Genomic DNA, 25,251 nt, shown 5'->3' on the forward strand with positions numbered 1-25,251 from the left:
ATTTAATTGGTTGAACCAAATAATTAATCATGATAAGGCAAGTACTACATATAACAGTTGGGGTGAAAGATGTAAGACACAGTGCAATAATGTGTATAACGTACATACAACAAAATATTTACATGAAATACAGAAACCAAATGACTAAAAAACATTCAAAAATAGAGTGAAAGAACACATATATATATTCTCACATAGACTAGAGATTTCTTTACATAGTTTGTTAGGTCATTGCGGAATGTACTTCTCCTAATTTAAGCGTCGGCGTTTTGACACTACTCCTTCTTGTGCTATAATGAAGCATCAAATGAGGGTCTTCTTCAGGACAGAGAATAAAGAGTGTGTAGCCTCTTCCAATGTGCTCCTCTAGGAATCCAAAATGGTAATTGTATCAAGGAGCTAAACAGTCGCTCTTTGAGGTAAGGCAATCTGTCCAAATCGGGGCTTGTCATTCACCAAAAAGCTCCTTCTAGTTCCGGAATCGACTCCTGTGGGCTCTTAGGCGGCTAGCATATGGTTTCGCCGACGGGCTTCAAAATTAGCCCTATGTCATGAGTAGAGACACACCAGAGACCCGTATTCTGTTTGAGGGCTCTGAAAACAGCTCGCAGACCGTGTCGCCGCTCATGCATCCTCTCCTACTGGGCTGGAAGTTTGGCAGAAATGCAATCCTATGGCACTTGTAATGCAGAGGACGGTATGTCATCACTGTTATGACCTGGCATCCTTGACATGGTATCCCCTGACTTTTTTGCCTCTACCGCCTGTATTTTTGACACTGTGCTGGATTTCTTTTTTGCTGGTTTAGATGCTTTGGGCACTTTGCCACTGCTGATCAGTGCCAGAGTGCAAGTGTTCCCTATGTAAATTGTTATTGTAATTGGCTATCCATGATTGGCATATTTGTCTTACCAGTAGGTCCCTAGTAAAGTGCCCTAATGTGCTAGGACTGGTAATTCCAATGCTACAAGTGGGCTTGCAGCACTGATTCGTTTTGATGAACTATTGCATCCCCAAACCTTAAATAAAGCCCTGAGTTCTGCTTCACTGATAATCAAAATGCAGTGATGTCTGCCTGTTTGTGCTCCACCTACAGGACAAAGTGAAGAACAAGAGCTGAATGCTTTGCGTAGGCATAAATGTCAAACTGCACAGAACACAGAATGTTTTGTCCCATTCGAAACACCTGGTATGAAGAGGAACATCCCTGGACTGAGCTGTCGTGAAATTCTTCTTGTTCTGCCTGCAGTTTTGCCTCTGCTCTATACATTTTAAGCTTGTTCTTAAATGTGGTTGCGAACATGAATGACTTTAGTGTAGGGGGTAGCCCGAAAGATAAAAAATAAAGTGCTAATAAAATTACTATTTTATTTTCATCCACCCATCCCTCCATCCCGAACCAGGGGTCAGGACGGTGTGGGGCTTGCTGAATCAGCAGCAGTGTGGAAGGTGGGCGGTGGGGGAACTTTATAAAGTACGCATGTCACTTTGGCTGGCCATCTTGCAACGGCCAGCCAGACATGCATTATTAAAAGCTCTACCCCAGCTGATATGGGACCGCTGGGTTAAAGCAAGTGCAGGCCGCCTATGCCCTGGGGAGCATCGAGAGAGGCAGCTCCCGCCAATCCTGGCGCTTCTCTCATGCTGGTTGAGAGCAGCACCAGAATTGGTTAAGGCAGTTTGCTGGGGCCCGCGCTGAACAAGGGACTGTAGTTGCAGGAGGAGGACATGCAGCGAGGAGGAGGCCGTGTGGAAGGTAAGTGTTTTTTATTCCTATTTTTACCCACCACCAATTTGCCCACCCTGCCACTCCCCATAGATGCCAGTCGCACCGGCTTTAGTGGCTGTCTTTGGACTGTCTCCAATATCTTTGTACTTCTGCAAATGTAAGTTCCACACACAATGATCCATCATTTGCCAGAATATTCCCCATTATGCCTTTAGATCTACACAATGCTACATATGTTACTGTGCAATCTGAATACAATATCCAGATGTGCTCCCAGATATTATTAGATGCGCCAGTGGACAACTTACTGTCAGAGCAAGCACAATGACTGTAAAGAAGTGTTGATTTTTGACTACGCTAGCTTTAAACTCCAAAATTGCCACGCAGGCACTCTGACCAAGTTTCCAAATGGCAAGAGTTCCACCATCAGACTGCTCCTTGATGTACGAGGCATGGATCAGAAGTGCAGTGTCTCATGTCTGCTGCACTTGCTGCCTGGTCGCCATAGTTCAACAAAAAATGAGGCATGTAACCCACATAGCTTGACCGGGCAGCCCCATTCTACCTAACCTACAAATTGAGAAAAGAGACTATTTAAGATGAGAGTGGAAGTTGGCTGACTGTTTTGACATTTCTATTTCCCAAAGTGGCCTTCAGGTGGTGCTTCCTCTGTTCGGCAGGTTAACCACCCTAACTTTAGTCACTGTCTCAAAGAATTATTCCATTTGTAATCCTCCTAATAGCTTTGCTGCACTTCCTTGGTATCAGAGCGTTGTCTTTGAGATGTTTTGTTCCAGGGAGCTTACTACACAAATATCACCAATGACACGTGCACTTGCCTAATCACTCACTCCCTTAGTTTTAAATTTGTTAAACAAATTTGAGCTGGTGCTGATAATTTTACTAAGGAGCCTCCACCCCCCGGCTTCCTCCACACCAAGGATACAGCAAACTTTCACCACTAGTGCTGTCTTCCTCTCTTTCCTTTTCCATTGCTCTGCTCTCTATCCATCCATCCTCATCCCACTCTACCCCTTCTCTTTCTTTTGTTTGTCTCCCCTTGTCGTTCATCTCCCCCTCTCTGTTTCTGATTTGTCCTTTATGCAGTCTACTCCAGTTCTCTTTCCTGCCCCCTTCTATCCATAACCTGCTGTGTCTCTCCTCTACCTTAGCTACCTACTGTCACGCCTCTCGTCCTCATCAGCTCTCCCAAATTTTCTCTTGCTCTGCTCTTTACTCTCTACCCATTCTCTTATCTTTTTCCTCTCTGGTCTCTTCTCTACATCCTATTTTTATACGCACTCTCCATAGCTCTTACTCTCCTTCACTCATGGTTTCTCTTATTTCCCCTACTATGGCTAAATCGCTCTCCTCTTTCCCTTCTACCTTGGCTCTCTTGCCCCAACTCTTATTCACTCACGACTCTCTCGTCTACACCTCTGCACGGTATGGTTCCCAAGTGTGATCTTTGGGAGTTCACTGGGCCCAAAAGGAAGCCCTTGACATCTGAGAACAACCGGTTTTTCAAACCATCTCATATATTACAAACCAAGGTTGCACTAAATGCAAGGACATAGCCGCACCAGCTGGGGGTTCTTTCAGAGGGAGGAAGAGGAGCTTGCACGACCCGGTGAAGTCTGCGGGGTGAATCTGTAACAGTGTTACCACCTCAAAGCTCTCAAGAAGGCCTAAAAGAAAATTACTTGGTACAAACCACAAAAAGCATAATGAGGCAGATGCTTAGACCTCATCAGGCGCAGGATAAATTGACTAGAGCAACTGGAAGTCTGGCAACCATGAATTAATCCAACTTTAACAGTTACCCTGGTCTCAATAAAAATTATGAAAGTCTACCACTGGGGATAGAGAACAGTACAATACTTTAAAAAAAATATGAATTTGAATTTGAATTTAAAAATATTTCTATGGCGCACTTTTACCACGCGGTTTCTTGGCGCTTTTGAACAGTAGGAAGGCCAACAGGAGCGGAGGGAAGACTAAGCATTGTAGGCTTGAGAAAAGAGCAGGGTTTTTAGACCTTTCCGGAACTCAGTGTAGGAGGGTGTCCCGCGGAGTCCCGCCGGAAGAGAGTTCCAGAACGCAGGAGCGAGAACTGCGAATTTTGTTCCACCTGCCTTTTTCTTTCTAAAACGTGGGATGGTTAACAGGGCCTGATGAGAGGAGCGGAGCTCTCTGCCCGGCGTATAGGGAATGATAGCGGAGCAGATGAACTCCGGAGCGGTGCCCATTCTGGCCTGAAAGGCGGTGCAGCCAAGCTTAAACAAGGCTCGCTCTTTCACCGGCAGCCAGTGCAGGGCCTGCAATAGAGGAGTGACACGATGGAATTTAGGCAGGCCATGAATCAGGCGGGCAGCCTGATTCTGCACTAGCTGCAGACGGCGAATGGCATAGGCTGGGGCGCCGTTGTAGATGATGTTGCTATAATCAAGGCGCGAGAGCACCATAGCCATTACTATGATCTTTAGAGCGGGCAGAGAGAAGAAGCGAGAGATCTTCCTAATGGTTCTCATAGAAAAAAAGCTGGAAGAAACAACTGAGTTGACCTGGGAGTGAACAGAAAGTGAGGAGTTCAAAAGAATACCAAGGGTTTTGACCTTGGGAACCGGGATCGGAGGGACACCAAGTGTTGGAGGCCAGTAAGAGGGGGACCAAGGACTGCAACCACCTCCAGTTAGGACTAGTTCCGTTTTGTCCGGATTGAGTTTGAGGTGGTTGCAGTTCATCCAATCCTGAATGAACAACATGATGGATTGGACGTTCAGGGATGAGGAGGAAGCGTGGGAAAGGTTAAAGATAAGCTGGAGGTCGTCGGCGTAGTTGAACACCGTGACCTCCAGCTGCTGTAACAAAAAAAGAAGGGGGTAGATGTATAAATTAAACAAAAGGGGAGAAAGTGAGGAACCTTGAGGGACTCCACATACAACCCCACGAGGGGCAGCAGTGAAACCAGCTAGATGGACCGCCTGAGCCCTATCGCTCAGGAAGGACTCAAGCCAGGCGAGGGCCAGGCCCTCTATGCCCGCCGCCCTGACACGGGTAAGGAGGATGGAGTGGTCCACCGTGTCAAAGGCGGCGGACAGATCTAAAAGAATGAGGGCCTGCGGGAGGTTGGTATCAATGCCCTCGCGTAGGCAGTCCATCACTGAGGTCACCACCTTCTCCGTAGAATGGAGGGGGCGAAAACCCGCCTGCCGAGGGGAGAGGCAGTGATTAGCTTCCACGTAGGTGCTCAGGGTGCTGGTGACATGGGTTTCTAGAACCTTGCCCAAGTAGGGCAGAAGGGAGATGGGACGGTAGTTAGAAGGTGATGAAGGGTCGACACCGGGCTTTTTAAGGATGGGAATAACAGCCGCGAATTTGTGAGCGGTGGGGACCACACCATTGCTGAGTGACTCGTTCAGAAGAGTGAGGGGGGGGTAGGGCAGTTAAGGAAGATTTCTCTCAAAATATGAGCTGGGGCAAAGTCTAGAGGGGAGCCTGACTTTATCTTGTGAAGCAGGGGAAAGAGCGTGACCTCGGTGAGGGGGGAAAGGAAGTAAATTTGGAAGTGACGGCAGGAGGAGAAGGGTTGGTGAAGGTAGAGGAGGGGGGGGGGATATTGGCCTTGATCTTTGCGACCTTGTTAATGAAAAAATCATTAAGTGAGTCGCAGAGCGATTGGGAAGGGGGGATCGAGGCCATGACTCTGTTAGATGAGGCAAGCTCGTGTACCGTAGCGAAAATCTCTTTGGTTTGGGATTCTGCTGCCAGTATCCTGTTAGAATAAAACAGGGTCTTGGAGTCGAGGATGCCTTGCTTGTATGCTTTGAGAACAGAGAGATAAGAGAGTTTTTTGACAGGACAATAGTCCCTCCTCCATGCACGCTCCGCTCTGCGCGCGGCCAGTTTCTTCTCCTTAAGCTCAGAGGTGAACCAACGGTTAGCGGCATGGGCTCGCTTAACCGTGATCCGCCTCAGAGGGGCAAAGTCATCGCCTGCCTGGGTCAGCCAGCTGTCAATAGTGGCCATTTGGACCGGGGCGGCGAGGCCAGAAAGGTCGGGGCAGGAGTTGAGTAAAGATGAGCAGAAAGATGGCATATCTGCCTTGCCCCATTTCCTAACCCAGGTGTTCTTGGGAAGGGGGGGTTTGGTCGCTGGAGCTAGAGCAAGGGAGAAGGAAATTAAAAAGTGGTCCGACCAGGAGCAGGGGGAAATGGTGAGGGGGGTGGTGGGAATATTCAGAGTCCAAATCTGGTCGAGTGAGTGGCCATGCACGTGGGTAGGGCTATGAACATGGGGAGTAAAATTGAGGCAGGTCATAAGATCAGTAAATTCTTTGGAAGAAGAGCTTTCGGCCGGGTCATTAGGCCAGAAGTTGAAATCGCCCAACACCAAAACTGATGAATTGTTAATGACCAGTGTTGCGAGAATATCCTGGAGGCTAGAAACAAAAGTAGGGGTGGGTTGGGGGGGACGGTAAATCAGGACAGCAGTGAGGGGGGCCGAATAAGAGCAAAGGCGGATTATCAGGCAGCCCACTTCAGAAATGGGGGTGAAAGGGAGGATCTGAAGGTGAGAGTCAGTATGAGCTATCAAGGCCACTCCACCGCCTCTTCGGCCCTCCGGTCGGTCCGCTCGGGTGATGGAATATGGGGGAGGGAGTGCGGCTAAGACGTTAGGTGTGGAGTCGGCCTTAAACCAGGTCTCTGTTAAAAACAAGAGATCCGGATTATGAGTGTCAAGGTAGTCGAATAGCTCATACTGATGGCTGACTGCTGATCGAGTGTTAAGAAGCGCCGCAGTAGTGTTAAAGATCGGCGTGTGGGGAACGGGAGGGGGGGGGGGAAGCAGGGGAAGGCATGACGGCAGGTGGAATTGCCGGGGGTCTCTGAAGGAGACTTAGGTTTTGCAGCCGATTACGCACGAGCGTGCTGATGGTGCCTGGGATCCAGTGGGATATGAGGGCGAGGGATGAGTATGACAACGCCGGGGCATAGGGAGGTGCCCGCTGCCCCGACCTGTCGCGGACGGGCGCAGACGGGCTTAACTCAGGCGCAACTCCGGCGCGCCTCCGTCGCGCCCGCTGCGCTCGTCCGTTGAACATATGGTTGAACATAACTAGTGTCCAGTTTTATAGTGCCCAAAATTTATAAAGATTTTTAATTAACTCATCAGAAGAGAACAAAAACAGTGCCAGGGAAGCTTGGTGATACTTCAATATCCAGGCTTATTAGAGAGGCAGAACATAAAGTTTTAATTTGTTTAGTCTGTGGATGACCGCGCAGTGATCAGTAGACTTATTTGAGATGGGGATCTCAGATAAAAAATAATTAGACTTTGCTATTTTTAAAAAAGGCCATCTAAAACAAAGTTCTGTTGAAAAAGATAGGTGCATATTCCATGTAGCTAATGGACACTATCAGTAAAAGATGTGCACTCTCTGTGCTGATTGGCTGATCTTCCCAGTGTGGGTGGGGAAGTAGAGGGTGGGTGGGGCTAGGCTTACACATGAGCAGATGGAGTATAGCAGGAGAGAGGGCAGGGGGAAGTACGAAAAAAACGGCTTAGCCCCTGCCCTGTTGAAGACTTCCTGAGACCACATCAGTGTCCATAAACCATGGTACTCTGCCACACATACCCTGCTGTATAGTGCATGTCTGCACCACAGCCCATCCCCTCTAGCTAAGCCATTCCAGCTTCTAAAGAATGGGAGGGTAGTCAAGGCTGGTGACAATTCCTACTTGCACCAGCATACTGATAATGTAATTGGAGGGAACGGTCAGCGTCTGGGTGGTACTCCCAGGATGGCATGAAAGAGTGCCCTCGGCAGAATCAAACAAACCGCAATCCATGAATGCCTGGACTTTGGCAGGCCCTGGAAACAAACAGTCTGTACCAATCTAGCAAATTTGTGTATGAGGTTATGAATAGTCAACTCTAGAGGGTCTGAAAGAGTCTATGCCCTTTAAAATTAGTGCCAGTTGTGCCTACTGGCAACTGCCAACACAAAATAACTACTGCTCTCCTTCACTCATCCATACTCATTGAGTCTTTTGTGTGCTTGAGTCAGGATTGTGAACTACCTTGAAAATGGGCTTGTGTGCTCTTTCCTACTATTTCCTTGGAAAAGTTTGACTTCGACACTGTTTGTAGTAATTTGCGTTTAATGTAGTAAAATGTTAATAATTTTATACTTTATCTTGCAGTAGCGTAGAAGGTCTGTTTTAAAAAAAAATTTTATTCTTACTTGGATCATTGGAGCGGTGGCATAGCTTTATTAGGAAATGACGTATGCAAAAGCCTGACCATTTAGCTAAATTGATCTGATATGCTGTTTCCTATGTGTTTTACTTTTGATTGAGCGTTAATCTTTACTCATACCATTTAAACACTGATTTTGTCATTTTGTTGCATGCTACTTTCCAGCCGTATCTTCGAAACTCCACTTCATTTAGTTTTAAACGTCATCCAGGCATGTAAATATAGAATTAGGCTACTTCTGTAGATTCAATTTCGATGACCCATATTCGCCAATTGGGCACCCTGAACCACATATATACATTCTTGGTTGCAGTGCAGTATGGGATTGGTACACTGCTTGAGCTGTTATAAAGTCAAGTCTCTCCATTGGATTCACTACTGATTGAGCATATCACAGAGCCGCTTAACTCCTGCCTCATTATCATTCATGAGATTGGGTGTGTTTGCTTCTTCCTGCAGTTGTGGATTACCCCCAAGGACACTAGATATCAACTGATGAATTCTGTTTCACAATCTGCATCTCCGCACGTTAAGTAAAATCTTCAAGTGGCTACCAGTGGGAACCAAAGTACATCACGCAGGTCCTAATCACATGCAGATTGGAGTACTGCAACACACTTTACAATTGCATCGCCCACCCATCTCTTTCATAGACCGCAAACCATCCAAAACAATGATGCCAAACTCATCCTTGACCACCCACGCTCAACCCACACCACACCAGCCCTCAGAGAGCTCCACTGGATCCAGAAGCCCTGCCAGTTCAAACTCCTCACACATGCATTCAAGTCACTAAACAGGATGGGACCAGCTCACCTAAATCACTGCATCACTTCCACCAATCCACCAGGGGACTTCACTCAGCATCACTCTCACTCGCACACCGCTTCCACAGAAGGAGAACCAAGGTTGATCGTTCTTCTACCAAAATCCTGGAACAACCTCCCTCAGCACATCAGGACCTCCTCCTCACTTCTTGAATTGTGAAAGAAGCTGAAGACCCGGCTATTTGACTTGTCTTCTAGCAGGCCCATCTAGACTGCCTTTATTCAGGCCCAGCCTCACCACACGCCTACAGTCACCTACTCAGCACCTGGATACCCTCACGGTGCAAATCCACCTTACATTACAAAAGGGGCAGTGTCTTGTTGTGCAATGGAGCACTCAGTGACCCTATGGAGTGCTTTCTCCCCTCACCCCTGGAAGCCGAAGGCAGTCACATCCACGTTGGACACTGTCCACCATGGACTGCTTCCACTATGAGAAATTATATCAGTAACTATTCAATGTTTGATTAGCTCACAGCAGAAGTCAGGAAGCATTGGTTTATTTCTCTGCGAATAGCTAAGTATGGGGATTCACATTTTACAATCTCCTTTGGGACTTGGACAGAATCCAAAGTAGATACTGCCGTTTTCCAACAGAACTGTCACATTAGCGCATTAGGTTGTGGAATTTTGTGATCTAAAAGGCTTCCACTTTGCCCATCGCTGCTGCAACAAATTCAAAATCCCTTTGGCACATTTGCCCCCCTATTTCTGAGTTGACGGGGACTAGGGCACAATATGGGGTTACCACGGTTGTTGAAAATGAGGTTCTCTGGCTACTCCACACATGATGAGTGCAGGTGGGTGGTCAATGTATCTCTCTGCAGTGACTCTCACTTGTGTTTGGTAGTGAAATGCTGAGAGACATCTTGAAAATGATGCGCGATGATTTCTACTCCGTGCAGTCTCTGAAGCTTCAGTAACCATACCCAGCCTGTAATTAAGTCATATGCCCCTTTTTACCTTCATTTTAGCGTTGAATAATGGATTACTTATGTTAGAAAAGTGTGAAATGTTAAGCTTAAAGCAGAAAGGCATTAGGACAGTATCTCACCTGGAAGGTTGTATTTGTGATGGTCACTTCCATCATGGCGTCCACATTCTCCGAGGATAGGCCTGCTGTCTTAATGAGGTCCAGTTTTGTATCATTTACGTTTCCAAATATGTTGCCGACTTTCATTTTGGAAAGAAAAGGGATGCAAAAGACCCGGTGATGAAATAATATTAGAATGGATCCTTCTACTCAGTGTGGGGTATAGTTTATTTCATGGAAGGCTTTTAGTACAGTTAGCTTAAACATTCTCTAAAATGATGCTATATAACAGGAGTGTGGTCAAGTTTCTAATTTGGCCAGTTTGCTAATTTTCCTTGCTGTCTATGAAAAACTGAGTCCTTCTAGTCCTAGCTTAACAAAAAATCTGTCTACTACGTAATACGTTGTTGTTCCCCCGCCCCTAATTTAGAATGGTGCTTGACTCCAGTGCAGTCAGAGACACTTCAACTTTTAAATGTGTTTACATCAAGATCACCCATAGATCAAATTACCTACCCAAAATGATTATGCAGCATCTAGGACAAGGGAGACAGGCTTATACAAAACACGAATTGGATGTAAACTATAAACCTGTTGGTTTCTAAGGGAGTCTTGATTAATAGGTACACTGCTTCCTTTGAGCATCACCCACGAGTGATATCTAGCTTTGAACAGAAAACATAAAGTGATTTTCAGAAGAACATACCTTGTGGGACTGGAACAATCAAATTGGGGAGGCCAGCAAGTGCGAAATATTGACTCATATTCTGCAGTGAGCCCAGTGGAAGAAAGTCACTGGGAATCCTGAAAAATATACATTAATAAAAACAAGCTATCAATGTCTCATTCACAAGCTTATTATTTATCTGGCTCTCACAATGGCAATAATGTTATCATCCCTGAAAGCATAGCATGACTGACAGCAAAGGACATGCATAACAGGCCACGTTCACAAGTAAATTCATGCTACCTTACTGTTCTTGACATATGTGGATGAGCTGTGTTTCAACTTGCTCGTGTTTTCAATCAATCAATCAATCAATCAATCAATCAGGGGATTTGTAAAGCGCACTACTTACCCGTTAGGGTCTCAAGGTGCTGGGGGGGGTTACAATCTAGCAATCAATAGGCTATCTTTCTGATATTGCAGTTTCTGTCCAGGTTGCAGGATCAAATGGCAGCGAAGTTGGAAACTCAATTTCAAACAATAATTGTATAAACATAGGTTTCAATATTATTGCAGCTTGAGCACTGAACATCCAAATACATTTTCCAGTTTTTGATTTTTAAACTTCTAAGTAATTTCACCCAAAAACTACAAAATATTCAGGTATTTCAATGTGTTAAATTTTACCAAGATGATACTTATCTGATTATTCACTATCACTAAATGTTTTACATCAAAGTGGCTTCATCTATTTCCCTATACCTTTATGCTGAAGGCTCCTTCATATTTCTCCCCATGATACGGCCCTATCTTCTCATGGCACGCGCGTATTTGTATGAGTTAATAAGTGTGTTGATGTGAAATTAAATGAAATTAGAAGCAGAGGGATACAAGATGCCTTGATGTTGATAAAACATTATGGGCCAGATGTAGGTGAGGGACATTTACCGACTCATAAATACCGAATTTTACCGATTCGGTATTTATGAATCGGTAAATATGAAGGTGGGAGATGTAGGTATTTGTTAAATTGGAAATACCGAATCGGTAACATTCGGTATTTACTGATTCGGTAAATACCGAATCGGTATTTCCTATTGATTCCTATGGGCTGTGAAGCCCATAGGAATCAATAGGAAATACCGATTCGGTATTTACCGAATCGGTAAATACCGAATGTTGCAAGGGTGCAGTGGGTGTCACTTTGACACCCTCTAGCACCCGAAGTAAAGGTATGTGTGACATGTGGCACACATACATGCCCTTAGGGCATGTCTGTGTGTCACATTGCACAGTGTGCATGCACAGATGTGCATGCACACCTGGATTCGGTATTTTACCACACAATAGGATTGTGTGGTAAAATACCGACTCTTAAGGGCCTGTCACACTCTCAGGAGTGTCACCTACATTTGGATTTACAGAATCGGTAAAATTACTGATTCGATATTTTACAGAATCGGTAAATTTACCGAATCGGTAAATTTACCGATTCTGTAAAATTATGGCCCCTACATGCCAATTCCTAAATACCGGTCGGTAACGGCCGAAATCGGCCGTTACCGACCAGTATTTGGGCTCCTACATCTGGCCCTATAAATTTCTAAACTGAGTGATGTTACATACTCTGAATTAATGAAGATACTTCTACTCTACTTGTGATTTAGAAAAAGAACCTTGCTAAAGTGGTTTTCCACAAAACATATGTTGGCTGATGAAATATCATAATAGTGGATTATTGCTGTTGTGATGAGAAAAAAGGTGGATTACGCGATTATAATAAAAATGAACCAACACTTATGTGAAGCTGGACAATCGGATCAATATTTATTATCTATACAGTTGAAGCAGAAGCTTAAAGAAAGAAAATTGGAAATCTGATGTGTTTGCTCCATTGTAATTTACATAATCAGAATGATATGTTCTTATAGTTATTGCTATATGTAAGGTGCTTCCCATAACTGGTACGGTTTAGACATCAATCACAGTGCTGCTTTGATATATTCTAATTGCGAATCCTTGATTAATTAGGTTAAACAGAGTTGCCAACTACTTGTTCCATTTTTGAAGAAGCCAACCATAACTGCCACCTGAGCAAGATCTCTAGCTATAGAACCATAGCTTTGAACACCACATACAAGTTCTATTTGGAGCCCTGTTTGCACACGCTCTTAGCAAACATTTTTTTAATTTTTTTATTGTACATGGTGCAAAGCTGGCAAACTGTGGGAAAGTGCTACAGCCAACAACGGACGCCTGAGACAGAAATCTTACATTAAATCAAAATGTATGGATAAAAACATAGACTTGAATGTCTCAAGAGAATACTGGTGAGTTTCTAAAGAGATTGGAAAAGAGCACAAATGATAGCAAGCATCTTGCTAACGCGATGCCAACTCTGCCTTATGGAACTGAGTATCAGATGAAGGATGGCGGATAATTAAAGAATACAAACATTTAGGGAAATGAAGAGGTGTATGGGTGTGTGAGTGTGAGGCTGCAAGACAGTAAACACAGTATGTGTCTAGGGCAACTATTTCATGTAGTATTCAAGTTATGTGGCAATGTGCCTTTGGTGTTAGTTACATTTGATCTGTCCCCAAATGATACAATTATATACATAAAAAAGTAAAGCTATTTTTAGTTTATATCTTGACTGCCTTCTTGTCTGCTATCTTGAGTACAAGTCATGTCCCCTACCTACGTCTGTGATATCTGATCATTCCACCCGGTCAAAGCCGTTAGTAGTGTCAGAATTGCTACATTTTTTCACCTATAGCAGTGCCAGTGCCTTCAAATGTTGTGCCCTATGACTTTGCCAGCTTACATTTCTGCCTTCTTGTATGACACAGACGCTGGCATCGCCAACCATACCTAGTCTACTTTTTTGGCAATATCACAATGTTGAGAGGAGTCTGCAAGAAAAAGTTCAGTCCAGACAAAACTGTGCGTTGCTGCGCAATGTAAGCTTTGTACAGATTTTGCCTTGTGCTCATTATTTTGATCCCCAGTATTAAAAGATGCGGAATGCAGGCTGAAATCACTGCACTTTCTTTAGAATCCATCAAAGACCATCATAAAAAATATAACTATGGTTTGGTCAGATATTTTGAGGTTCCTTTACAAATTTTTGGTGAAAATGTTAATATTCCAAAGAATTTGCATAAATATGTTGGATGCCTGCTTGAGAGTTTCTGCAAATTGGAGCTGTTTTGACATTTAGGGGCTGGACTCTACACAAAGTCTTTTGGAATGTGTACAATTGTTCAGGATTTAGTTCAACCGGAGCAAGGTTTTGCAAAAGGATTCAACATCTGCAATACATTTGTACAACTGTGTTTGACAGATTGTTTTCTGAATTGTGTAAGGCTAAGGCTACTCTATCAGAATTCGTATACAAACTGGGCAGACCTAACTCAAGCTCGAACAGCTGCCTCACGCATATTCATCAGTTTGAGTGCTGTAGTCCAAACTTCTTCTGACAAGTTGCACATTCATTGTAAGCATAGCCAGTCGGTTTTAGGGAGTAAGAACGCTGATTCCGAGGCCCAGCTTGGCAATGCTGGTCATTGGACATGGGTCATGCGAGTCAGCAAATTTACAATTTACAGAAGAATGTGGCTAAGAGTAGATGGGCAAATCTGGAACATTCCAAAACAACCAGACGTCTTTCTGCACTGTCCTTCTCTCCCCCTACTCACCTGTTCATCTCCATACATATTCTACAGGGCATTAAAATAAAGGCATAATTACCAGTTTATTGACTTTAGCTGGGCAGCAATGTTTTGCAGCAGCGTATTCAGCACACTGTTGCTTGAATAGGCCACGTTTGTTGTTGTGTCGGTGGCTGCACGTGACTTAATGTCATTGGCTGCGCGGGTGGCTGTCAACGAATGAAATCCCAGCTTCATCATATTAAGAGTTTGCAGAAGGTACTGGCAGGGTAGTTGGCAGGTTTCAGTGGCTGGGCCAATCTTTGAGGAGTCACACATCAGGTTGGTGAGGTTTTGTAGCTGTGATACCTAGAAACAAAGCAAACAGGAATTGACATTCCAAAACAATAGACCCAGCCAGTGTTTCATAATTCGTTATAGAGACAATAGTCTAATGATAATAGTGGTGGAAGACTGTGCACCAGAAAACAGAGACATGCAAGGCCTGCTCTGGAGTCTATCTCCAATACTTCCTAGTTTTCTAGACTCATAAAAAATAACCTTTTCCTGACCGCCAAAAGGGCTTGCACTGCTTTGTGTTACTTTGCATCAACGGGGCTTTATTGGGCCATTAAATAGGCAAATCAGCATAAACACCCATAGGGTTTGACACAGAGCCCAATCTACTAAGAAATAATGCTCCCTTGAACCAGGGTTAACTAAGGGGAATGTGTTCATTTCTCAAAAAGAAACAAAAAAGCAAACTGCGTGTGTGCTGAAGTGCACAGCACACACCCAAAGTGTGGAATTAAAGTGACTTTGCCTAGGCATAGGGATTTCTAAGGGAATGTTATGCTTTGTGATAAAATCCTATGCTAGACAGAGAACACTCACCTCTGCACCAAGGTGTGATGCTTTGCGTCACTCATGGAAGCTTTATCAGAACACCAGTACAGGGGGAGACAGCAGAAGCTAGGGAATCTTAGAAAATATGGCCCTGCACTTTTTTCCCCTAAAGAAAAAAAATATCACCCATAGATTTCCTCTTGTGGCTTTGATGGCGTAGCCAATACAAAAACTTTAAAACTTGGTTGTGCACGCGATGCTTTTGCTGATAGTGGCATCCAGTCCTGGCATTCACTTATGATTGTATTTAAACTTTTAAATGCAGTGTATCACCTTGTAAAGGCATTTCAGGTTAAACACGCGGTGAGGAGTCGCAGCGAGTGTGCGCAGCAAGATGGCCGCCTCATGCTGACGCTTAGATTTTGCTTGCAAAATGAAGATTTAAATTGACGATTAGGGCATTAATTTTACTTCCTTTTTGCCCAGGACGTGGTTTGTGGACCTCAATGCTTCCATTTAGAAGGTTTGTGGAAGCCTTTTGGGCAGGTTTTGTGCTTGGTTCCTTTCGGCTACGTCTGCTGTTTGCGCTGCCTCTGCTCTGCTGTAGTTTCCTGTCAGGATGGCGGAGTTTACCTCATGAAAGGGTGGTGCTGAGGCCTAAAGCCACTACTACAGTTGGTGTTATCTGCTGCACAATTCGCAGAATTTCGGCCTTTGCGAATGCGAATTTGCTAAATGGTTTGTATAAAGCAAAATCTGGTGCAAAACAAGGAATCGCAAAATTTGCGATTCCTTATTTTGCAATTGCATTTAAGGAATCGCAAATTTTGCGATTCCTTAAATGCAATGTATGAAGCAAAAAAAAATTAGCAAAATGTCCTTAAGGAATCGCAAATTACCACCAACTTCTAGTTGAATGGGAAAGTATTCCTTAATCGCGATTCGCAATTTGCTAATCGCAATTAAGGAATTTTAAGAAATCGCTAAAAAAATGCGATTTTGTACATACATACCTATTTGCGATTCTCAAATAGCGATTCCTTAAAAATCGCTATTTGAGAATCGCAAATCAGGTTGATGATACATATAGCCCTTAGCTTCTATGGCGAAGATCATTTATTTTTGCTTCTTCAGTGCTATCTCAGGTGAGAATTAATTTTAAAATATCTGATAATAATTATTTCAACAAAATAGAGGGAAAAATATTTTTTACTGGACATAGAAAATATAAACAAACTATTTCTCCTCCACCTGTCAAATCTAAAATTGTTGATTCTAATGAACCTTCTTTATCCACTTTGTTGGAGGAGCTACAGGCTGTGCGTTTAAATACTGATTCTATGGCTTCTGAATTCAAAAATATTTGCAAAGACATGGCTAGTCTTTCTATGAAAGTCTCTGATAACGCAATTAAAATTTAAGATAATAAGACACATGTTGAAGCTATACCACCACAAACATTTCCACTGCAAACTTTACTACATTTGTGCCAGGTAAAATCTCACCTGCAGGTACCTTCCAACTATGGTAAAAGTGAAAATATTCTAGGTAGCAACAGCTACCAGCATTTCTTACTGACTGTGACAAATCAGGGCCCAGGCGGGGGAGCGCTCTTCATGCGAGGAAGTTGGGAGGAGAAGGTGGAGTGACATGGCCATCGTATGACTGCCAATGACGTCACAGTGTGAGGTATGGGAAAGGCATCTTTGCCCATGCTGATGAAATGGATGCCCACCACCTGCCCTGGTGCAGGGGCGTTTGGGAGCAGGCTGGAGTGGTGGGTAGGATTTTGAGTTTGAGAATGTCAAGGGGTTGTGAAAGATTTGCTATGAGTTGCTGCTCACGAGGCAATCTGAGGAAGGGGAAAACCTAGGAGAAAATTAAGCGGGAGAAGGGGAAGTAAGAAGGAGTGAGGGAGAGTGAAGAGAAGAGACAAGTCATGGAGGTGGGCCATGTCCAGGGGCAGGCAGGCATTCAAAGCAAGTCAATGGATTCCCTAAAAGTGGAATGGAAAGACACACGTTTAATTTGGAACATACATATGAGGTGTGTTGTCAGGCCCTGGGGAGCCACAAGGGCCCTAGGGGTGCAGCGTTTTTCACTGACAGAGGAGAGATATTACTTTTCAATCTATTTAAGTCAATTTTACATAGAAATGATTTTTGGGTGGAAATTGGGGCGTGAGTGTGTTACAGAAAGGAGGATGGGCTGGTATTAAGTTGTTAACAAATTGTCAAGGCAACTAACACGAGCTACTCCTCCAAAGGAGGTAAGGTTCTCATCTTTTGAACTCAAAAGTAAAATGAGTGGTGTTCTGATTAACGGCAAACGTCTCCCCTTTTCCATCTTTTAAATCAAGTGTAAACTGGCTTTAGTGATGCTGGCGAGGAGTGCTGCCCTTCCTGAGCCCCAGTAGTAATAAAAAACAAACATTGAAAGGGGTTCTTATGGTCTCTATGAAAAGGAACCCTTATAAAGAAAGATGAGATTGATTCAGATTTGAGGGAGATGGCTACGTGGGGAGAGAAATGTGGTAGAGACAGAGAGGTGAGGTAGAAAAATGTGTAAGAAGAGAGAGGTGGAGGTAGAGATGGTGAGTTGAAATACCAAAGGCGGTACAGTGAGAGATAAGACAGAGAGAGTAGTGGTATCAGCGATATTTAGACAAAAGAGATGGAGAAACAGAGGTAGTGAGAATGGAGTAAGGTAGTGCGAGAGCTGAACAGAGATAGAAAGAGATGAGGTGGACAGGTGAGATAAACTAACAATGAGGTAAATTTAAAGGCAAAGTTATAAAAGGCAGTGAGAGAAAAAAAGGTGGGGTAGAAAGAGATACGAAGTATAAAATGTGAATTAGAGAAATGAGGTGGGGGAGGGAGAGTGGTAAGGAAGAGGAAGGAGTGAGAGAAAGAGGGAAGGTTTAGAGCGACAAAGAGAGAGAGGTGAGGTAACTAGAAAGATGAGTTTGAGAGACAAGTAAAGTAGATGGCAGAGGCATATGAGATGTCAGTTGGAAACAAATCAGCGAAGGGCAGAGAGGGGTGAAGTAGAGATAGAGGTGAGAAAGAAAGAGGGTTAGAGTGAGAGAAAGGTGAGGTCATGAGAGAGAGGTGGAGAGCGGTGGGGTAGAAAGAGATGTATTGCAGAGAGAGTGTGCTGGAGAGAGAGATCTTATAGAGAGAGAATATGTAGACTTAGAGGCTGAGAGAGGGGCAGAGCGGCGTAAAGGTGACGTATAAGAAGTGAGTTTATATAAAGAGAGACATGAGACAGAAAAATGATGAGGCAAAGGCAGGGAGGTAGAGGGTGTTCCAGAGAGGTAACAGAGGTTGTGGGAGAGAGGGGTAGATAGAAAAAAGAGGCAGAGAGAAGGGCAAACACTCACAAAATGGAATGTACTAAGGTGTCTCAGACACATTTAGCGGTTACCAATGGGGTTGAAAAGACCTGCCTCATCAATATTCATGAGGCAGGTTGCAATTTTCGACCGATTGGGACTGAGCTATAATCATTGGGATAGTGGCCTGCTTGGGACAGCAGACCACCATGTCTGTGTGTGCTTTTTGAATAAATCAACTTATTTGTCAAATGCAGCCTGTTTTCCTTAAAGGAAAGTGGATGCGTTTAAAAGAAAAAACAATGAAAAGATTTATTTTCCTCTTTTATGGCTGGCAGTGGTCCCTGGGACCACTGCCTGCTTAAAAAAAATATCTTCACATTCATTCACAAAGGGGTAGGGGTCCCCTGAGGACCCTTTCCCGTTTGCGACTGGCTTACCACCTACTTGAATGTAGGTGGTAAACAGCAATTGTTTTGCGACTGCATTTGCGGTAGGAAAATAATCGTACTTCGCCTTGCGACTAGCTATTCGTAAGGGACGCCCTTGACATGCCCCTTCCTAATAGCAACTTGCAAACCCTATTTTGCGAGTCGGTAATAGGTTATCAACTCGCAAAATAGGGTTTGCACATACTACAACCATTTTTAGTTGTTGCCTATGGCCTGATTTATTTTTCGCGACTGCTAAAAACGGTAGTACGTCTGGCCCTTAGTGAGGGCGAGATAGAGAGAGAAGAAATACAACAATTTGAAGAGGTCGAGAGAGTAGAAGTAGATAAAGGTTAGGTAGGAAGAAAATGGGGGGTATAGGCAATGCAGGTTGAGGGAGGTTAGTGAATAGTAAGTTAGAAGAGGTTGGACCAAGAAGTAAAGAGAGAGAGGTAAAATGAGGTGTGGTCAGTTGGGGAGCTAGAGAGGTAATAACGCAAGAGATATGTGTAGAGTAAAAGAGAGGTAGGCAGAAAGGTAGAGGGCGTTGAGGTTGAGGTTGAGGTAGGCAGAGAATGGAGAGGTTGAGATAGAGAAATAGACAGAGGAGGGATAGAGAGAAAAGGATTACTTTACCACAGGCCCCTGGGAACGAGGATGCACTGTGCACCAATTTGCCTATGGCTTGCAACTTTCCTGTTCTGCTACTAGACTAGACTGCTACTTTCAGAAACACTCTGTGTTGCAATTTTGGTTCTGACATAAATGTTAGCCAAGCATTTTTTGGTAGTGGCCCCCAAACACTGAAATGCTTTAACCATGTAATCTTAAATGAACTGCTGACCTGTTTATAACTGGTAATCAACATTTGTATAGCGCATGATTGAAGGCACTTTCAGTAATCCATAACGAATCAAGATCTGTGTTAAATGTATTGTTTGTACACATGTGGTTGGGCTGTGAGATTTGGAACCAGGAGATGCTCGTTTCTAACCTCAGCTTCTCATTTGACTAAATTGTGTGATCGATCATAAATTGCCTAATCTCTCTGTGCTTTACTCCCTTATAAGCCAAACATTAGAAACAGGCCAGTCCAACCACAAAATTCCTATATGAAAACTGAACATTTATTTATTAGCAGTAAAATCAGATTGTAATAATATTTATTAGTAAGTGGTGTGTTTTTCTTGAAATTAGAACTCTAGAAACATCTATGGATCAATTTGCTATAAAGGATACTATGTAAGGTGCAGGCCTCATATGTGTGAATAAATATGCGCATTCAAATTCGAATGATTTGCCTGCCTCTCTATAACTCCTGGACACAATAATGATGCACCATCACCATGAGGGCCATCAATTTTCAGGATTAATTAGAAAGTTCACTCTTTGATTTTGGTGTCCTTCAGTTAATTTGCTGAGTTAGTGATGGATCCTTTTCACTATTTAGAAGTTTAGTCCTAGTACAGTGAGGATGCTTTAAAAACACAAAGGAGTGCATATTTACTCACAAGTATATTTACTACTACACCGAGCTGTAACTCTACAGTTTTTAATATTCACCATTTTGAGTGTAGATTTACACGTAAGGGTAGACTTATATGTCTCACCCCCTTAAATCAGGTAGTGGACTATCCTACAACAGTATTTACAAATGCAAATTCACTACTGTTAAGTTTGCACACATAGGTGGAGATCTCCACCGCCATGGTGAAGATCTCCCTATGCAAAAGTATAGGGAAAATAATCAAAGATCATCATTCTTTGAAACATTTCTTAACATAAAATATATAAGCAAATGAACCTTTCTAAGCACTATTTCTGTGTGAAGCTTTCTGCACAGAAAAGATAGGGCAGAGGATTCCTGCTGTAAGTTTGTGAATAGCGTTTGTAGTATGTGAGTATTGATACTGTAGTAATGCTTTACATACTTCAAAATGCAGTTTATGACTAGGCCCCTAATCTTTATTTAAACAGACTAATCTTAGTTGCAGTGAAAGAAAGGTATTTAGAGTAGTACATGGGAGAAAATGAAGAATGGATGAACAGCTCACAGCTCAGTGCTATTTTGAAACAAACTGTGAGAATTGGCCAGCTCTTCCTGATTTCAGATAATTCCTGTACATATGTAAAAGTGTTGCAGGAAAATTCAAGTTGAATAATTTCCAGACAATAAGCTCTTTGTGATAACCAGCTGCTCTAAGGAACAGCTCATGATGCTTGGGTTTACAAACCAATGGACAGGAAGTGTCACCACTAAATCTAACCAAAGTAGAAGATTTGTCAGGGAATCTCGGTCTTTTGTACAGATCTGTTAAATGGCCAGACATGTGATGATTTGATCTATCACCCCAACTATCCAAAGAAATAATTCCACACGGGTGAAGAGCATCTTTGAATGAAGAGTAAAGTTAACAAGAGTCACAGAGGAGAATTAATTTAAACCCTTCGCAAAACGGGATCCAAATTTATTTTAATGAACTAGATAAAAGGCTGGGTGTTGATCCCAGTACTGATAGGGTCAGGCTTCAACTCATTTAGAAACATGTTCCCCTTTCTGGGTTCACAAATGAACATAGATTAAAGGCAAATTCATCTAGTTCTGATACTGTAGTGTTTTTGCAAACTTTACATACTTCTAAAAACTGCAACATATGAGGCAAACTGAAACAGGGAGTTTACATACCCTTACAGTTCACTCTTCAGTATTTACTACAAATGTGATGTGAATGTCAATGGAGGAGATAGTAATTTGGTCATTGTTTCGATCTGAAATGCTTTGTGTGAGTTAATTTGAAAATAAACTGAATTTGATCCAGGAAGTTCCTTGCAGTTTCTAATGGTATGTGCATGTACTTGGGCTTTGTTCCATCGTTCTGTAACATTGTCATCTGATTAATGTGATTATTGCTTACCTTCAGTCCTAGGACTTCTGGAACCACGGAGATGTCTTCAAATGTATAATTATGGGCAAGAAGAGACTGGATGAGCTGAAATATTACCTCCCGATTCTCTGAAAAGTGGTAATTGTGTTAATAAATTGATAAGAATGCCACATCTTTCAGAAAAATCTTGCAACAGGAAAATACTGTTATTTTTAATAACAGTTCCAATAGTGCATACATCCCTTGTGTGCAGAATGACAGAGTGAGAAAGTGGATTATCAGTTGGGGCGGGTGGTGGTCCACCACAAGTAATAATGTCACTATTCTTGTTCTGTCCAGTAAAGTTTCAGTTATTTAAACCTGAGTTTATCCCCTGGCAACTATGGCAAAGAGCAGACAGTATTAACTTAAGAAAACGTGTAAAGCATTTAAAAGTACAAAAAACAGTTACAAAGTAGGAAACACAACTCTATAAAAATTCCAATACAATTAAAAAAATTAGAAAATAATGTAATGAACAAGATGAAACATATCCTATAAGAGGAACCGGGTGTTTGCATTTTTCAAGTTTTAAATTAAAATATTGCCAAAAGGGGTTTGGAGCAAACTGGGGTCATCTGGTTGCGCTTGTCCGGTACCTAGGTGCAAATTAAGGCTGACAGTGATGCAGCATGGGTCAGATACAGGGACCAGTTTGTCCCAGTTGAATAGCAACCTCCTGACAGTGACAGTCTTTCATAAAACAGGCAAGGGGGTTGACACAAAAAGAGAAGGGCTCAATGTCGACAGATTCTGGCGTCGGAATGCAGCCTTCTAGTTTAAGATGGGAAAAGCTCCAGCAGGAGATGTTCAGATTTTCACATCCCAGAGGTTCTGGCTCAGATCAGTTCTCTTTCAATAGTGGCATCAATGAAGCTACAGTTTGGAACCGAAGAGGCCTCGACCTTGATGGATTCCAGTGTTGAGAGAAGAACTTAACAGGAGCTACCGCAAAGTCAAGCCCAGTGGATCGGCTGGGCAGGTTGTGCTCAGTCTCCCGATTTTTCTCGAATAAAAAGTTTGTAGAACGTTTTTAAGTCCCAGGTCTAAGGGTGTAGGCAGGAGGAGTACACTCTGAAACCAGCCAAAGGTTCCAGAACCTCAAGAACAGTAGATGGAGATCAGGGCTACTACAACAGAAGCCACCACCTCAAGAACAGTAAATGGGGATCAGGGCTACTACAATAGTCACAATCAAGGATCAGGGCAGGTCCGGTTGGAATTGGTCAGCTGGCCTGTTTCACAAAAGTGGGTTTTTTACAGCTTTTTTGTCTCTGTAGCTTTACAGGAGGTCTGTCAACTGACCCCTGGAGTCTGATTCTATGTTCTGGGGGCTAGCAGGAGAAGGTCCCCTCACAGGTCTCAACAGCTGGTGCAGTCATTCTACTGGTCCAGTAATGTACTGAAGAGGATGTCCAGGGGTGCCACATGTATGCCTGGCACTAGCCTGTGGATGGGGATGACTCCTGCCCCCTACTGCTAAAAACAACCCCACAGTGCTGCTCTCTACCTAAATCCAACCTGGCAGAACTTTTCTTCCCTTCCTTGTGCAGAGCTCCTGTGCCCACAGAGTGGTCAGGGAAATGAGCAATCCCTCCTCTGCGGTCCCTCCAACCCGGTTCTGGGAACAACTTCTCTTTCATTGGATTGGTGCCTGGCTGACTGGAAGGACTAATGAGTGGGAAAGACCATGTGTTAGCTACGTCTGCCTCTGACAGGGGAAGCCCTTTTGAAGTTAAGTTCTTGGGCACTGCCCAGATGGTCATCCTATCAGAGGAACATAATGTCTCTTCACACCAATGCCTTTGAGCCCTGGGAGCAAGTACACACCTCATCAAGGTGCTAATCAGCTCCTGGATGACAGATGAAAACTCATGAAAATGGGCTTCTGGAGGTTTTAGGCAGGGTAAACGTCATTAAAAAAATAATTTTTGTAAAATGTTTTGTCAAATCTGAGTTTACCAATGAGTTGTGCTTGTAATAAATATTTTAAAATACCAAAGAACAAACTTGCTAACTAGTTCCTAAGCTGATAAAATATTCTCTAAATGTAACATATCCCAATGCTTTCTTCTGTCAGAGCTAACCCTGTTGCAGGGGAATAGCTTTTGTGGGCATTGTAACTGTAAGGATATGTTTTACATTAAACCTTTACATTTCCTACCTTTATATACCTTGTGCTCTGCCTTATTAGCCTTTACGGTCTACTTAGTGGTAACTTATTCATAATTAAAAGCAGGGTTTTAGGCCTGTCAAAAAGGGTTTGAAATTTGCAGTGTAATCCTGCACAACCAGGGTATTATTGGTGGCAGGCCTGCAGTGATGTTTAGCCCTGTCCCTCTAGTGTGCTTCAGTCCACTGGTGCCACTTAGGAGTGTAGTCAATCTTGACATAGTTTAGGGGTCAGAGGACATACACGGGGAGTCTGGTTTTCAGAGTCCCAGTGCACAGAAGCAAAAACAGCTGTTTTGATCTAGAGGTGATCATACAAAAAAGGCCTTTTGCTAGAGGCCAAAATGGGTTTAGTCGCAATATCACCTCTCTTAACATGCAGCTTTCCTGGTAGAGCTAAGCTTATCAACCCACCAAATAGTAAGGACTATCAGGGTTTAGGGATATCCTCAAAGAATATGAGGAAAGAAACTGTATATGTAGTCATATTCAATGCCAAGTCTTTGAATATTGTCTAGTCAATCTGAAAACCCTACTGGATACACATGAATATGAAGACAATGTAGTTACTGATCGATATCAAAATAATCAGAGTTAGCTCTAAAGGAAGTTAATTGTAACATTGTCCTTACAAGTCCATTTGAAGTGGCTGCACAATATTGCCTCTGAACATAGGTACATTGACATGACACAGGTAGCTACTGTACGACTTCCATGAAATATTTACTATGCATTTTAGTACACATTAGCAGTACATGTATAGCAGTACATGTATAGGAACAAAGTACTGGTCAATGGTACAGGTTTAATGCTTGCATAAATGTCCACCCAAGTGAGCCTGTGTGAGTCAGCCATGGGAGTTCGAAACTCTGTTTCTTCTTTGCCAAGTTGGCACATAGCCTAATACTGCATATTTTACAGTGATAACTTCATAAATGGAGGAAGACACTATGAAAGTCTCTGGTAGAAGAAATGCCTGCCCCGTGAAACTAGCACCAGATTATGAGATTCTCGGATACTAAAGGAAACCAGCTTCAACACTTTAGTGGTGAACAAATGGGTACCTTGTGATTGATTGGCCAACCAAGTCATTGAATCTTCTAAGCAGTTCAGGAGTGACTGATATGGGTTGACTGCTGATTGGTTCAACAGTGCCTCTTTTAAATCCAAAAGTCTGCAAAAAAAAAACAACAAACGTGACAATTATATTCTGGTGCTCTAGGAACCATATGTTATGTAGCTACCTTTTATTTTAGCGTATTTACAGTGCAGTAGTGGCAGGGCACTGGTATAAGCTTTATTAAGCAATACATGCGGGCTAATTATACAATGCAGGCTAACACACAAACACAGGTAGTGTCTACTGCAGTA

General features: G+C 43.2%; 1 protein-coding gene across 1 annotated transcript in view; it reads right to left on the reverse strand.

Annotated features, from left to right (window-relative positions):
* Nucleotides 1-25,251, reverse strand: part of ABCA12 (ATP binding cassette subfamily A member 12) — a 644,885-nt gene that overhangs the window by 286,227 nt on the left and 333,407 nt on the right. The window contains exons 14-18 of the mRNA XM_078680598.1: nt 24,945-25,054; nt 21,700-21,797; nt 14,271-14,539; nt 10,557-10,654; nt 9,872-9,990 (exon numbers count right to left, since the gene is read on the reverse strand). Coding sequence (XP_078536724.1) covers nt 9,872-9,990; nt 10,557-10,654; nt 14,271-14,539; nt 21,700-21,797; nt 24,945-25,054 — 694 coding nt within the window. The remainder of the gene's footprint in view (nt 1-9,871; nt 9,991-10,556; nt 10,655-14,270; nt 14,540-21,699; nt 21,798-24,944; nt 25,055-25,251) is intronic.

The sequence above is a fragment of the Lissotriton helveticus genome, chromosome 3_1 (genome assembly GCF_964261635.1).
Source record: "Lissotriton helveticus chromosome 3_1, aLisHel1.1, whole genome shotgun sequence".
Taxonomy (NCBI): Eukaryota; Metazoa; Chordata; class Amphibia; order Caudata; family Salamandridae; genus Lissotriton; species Lissotriton helveticus.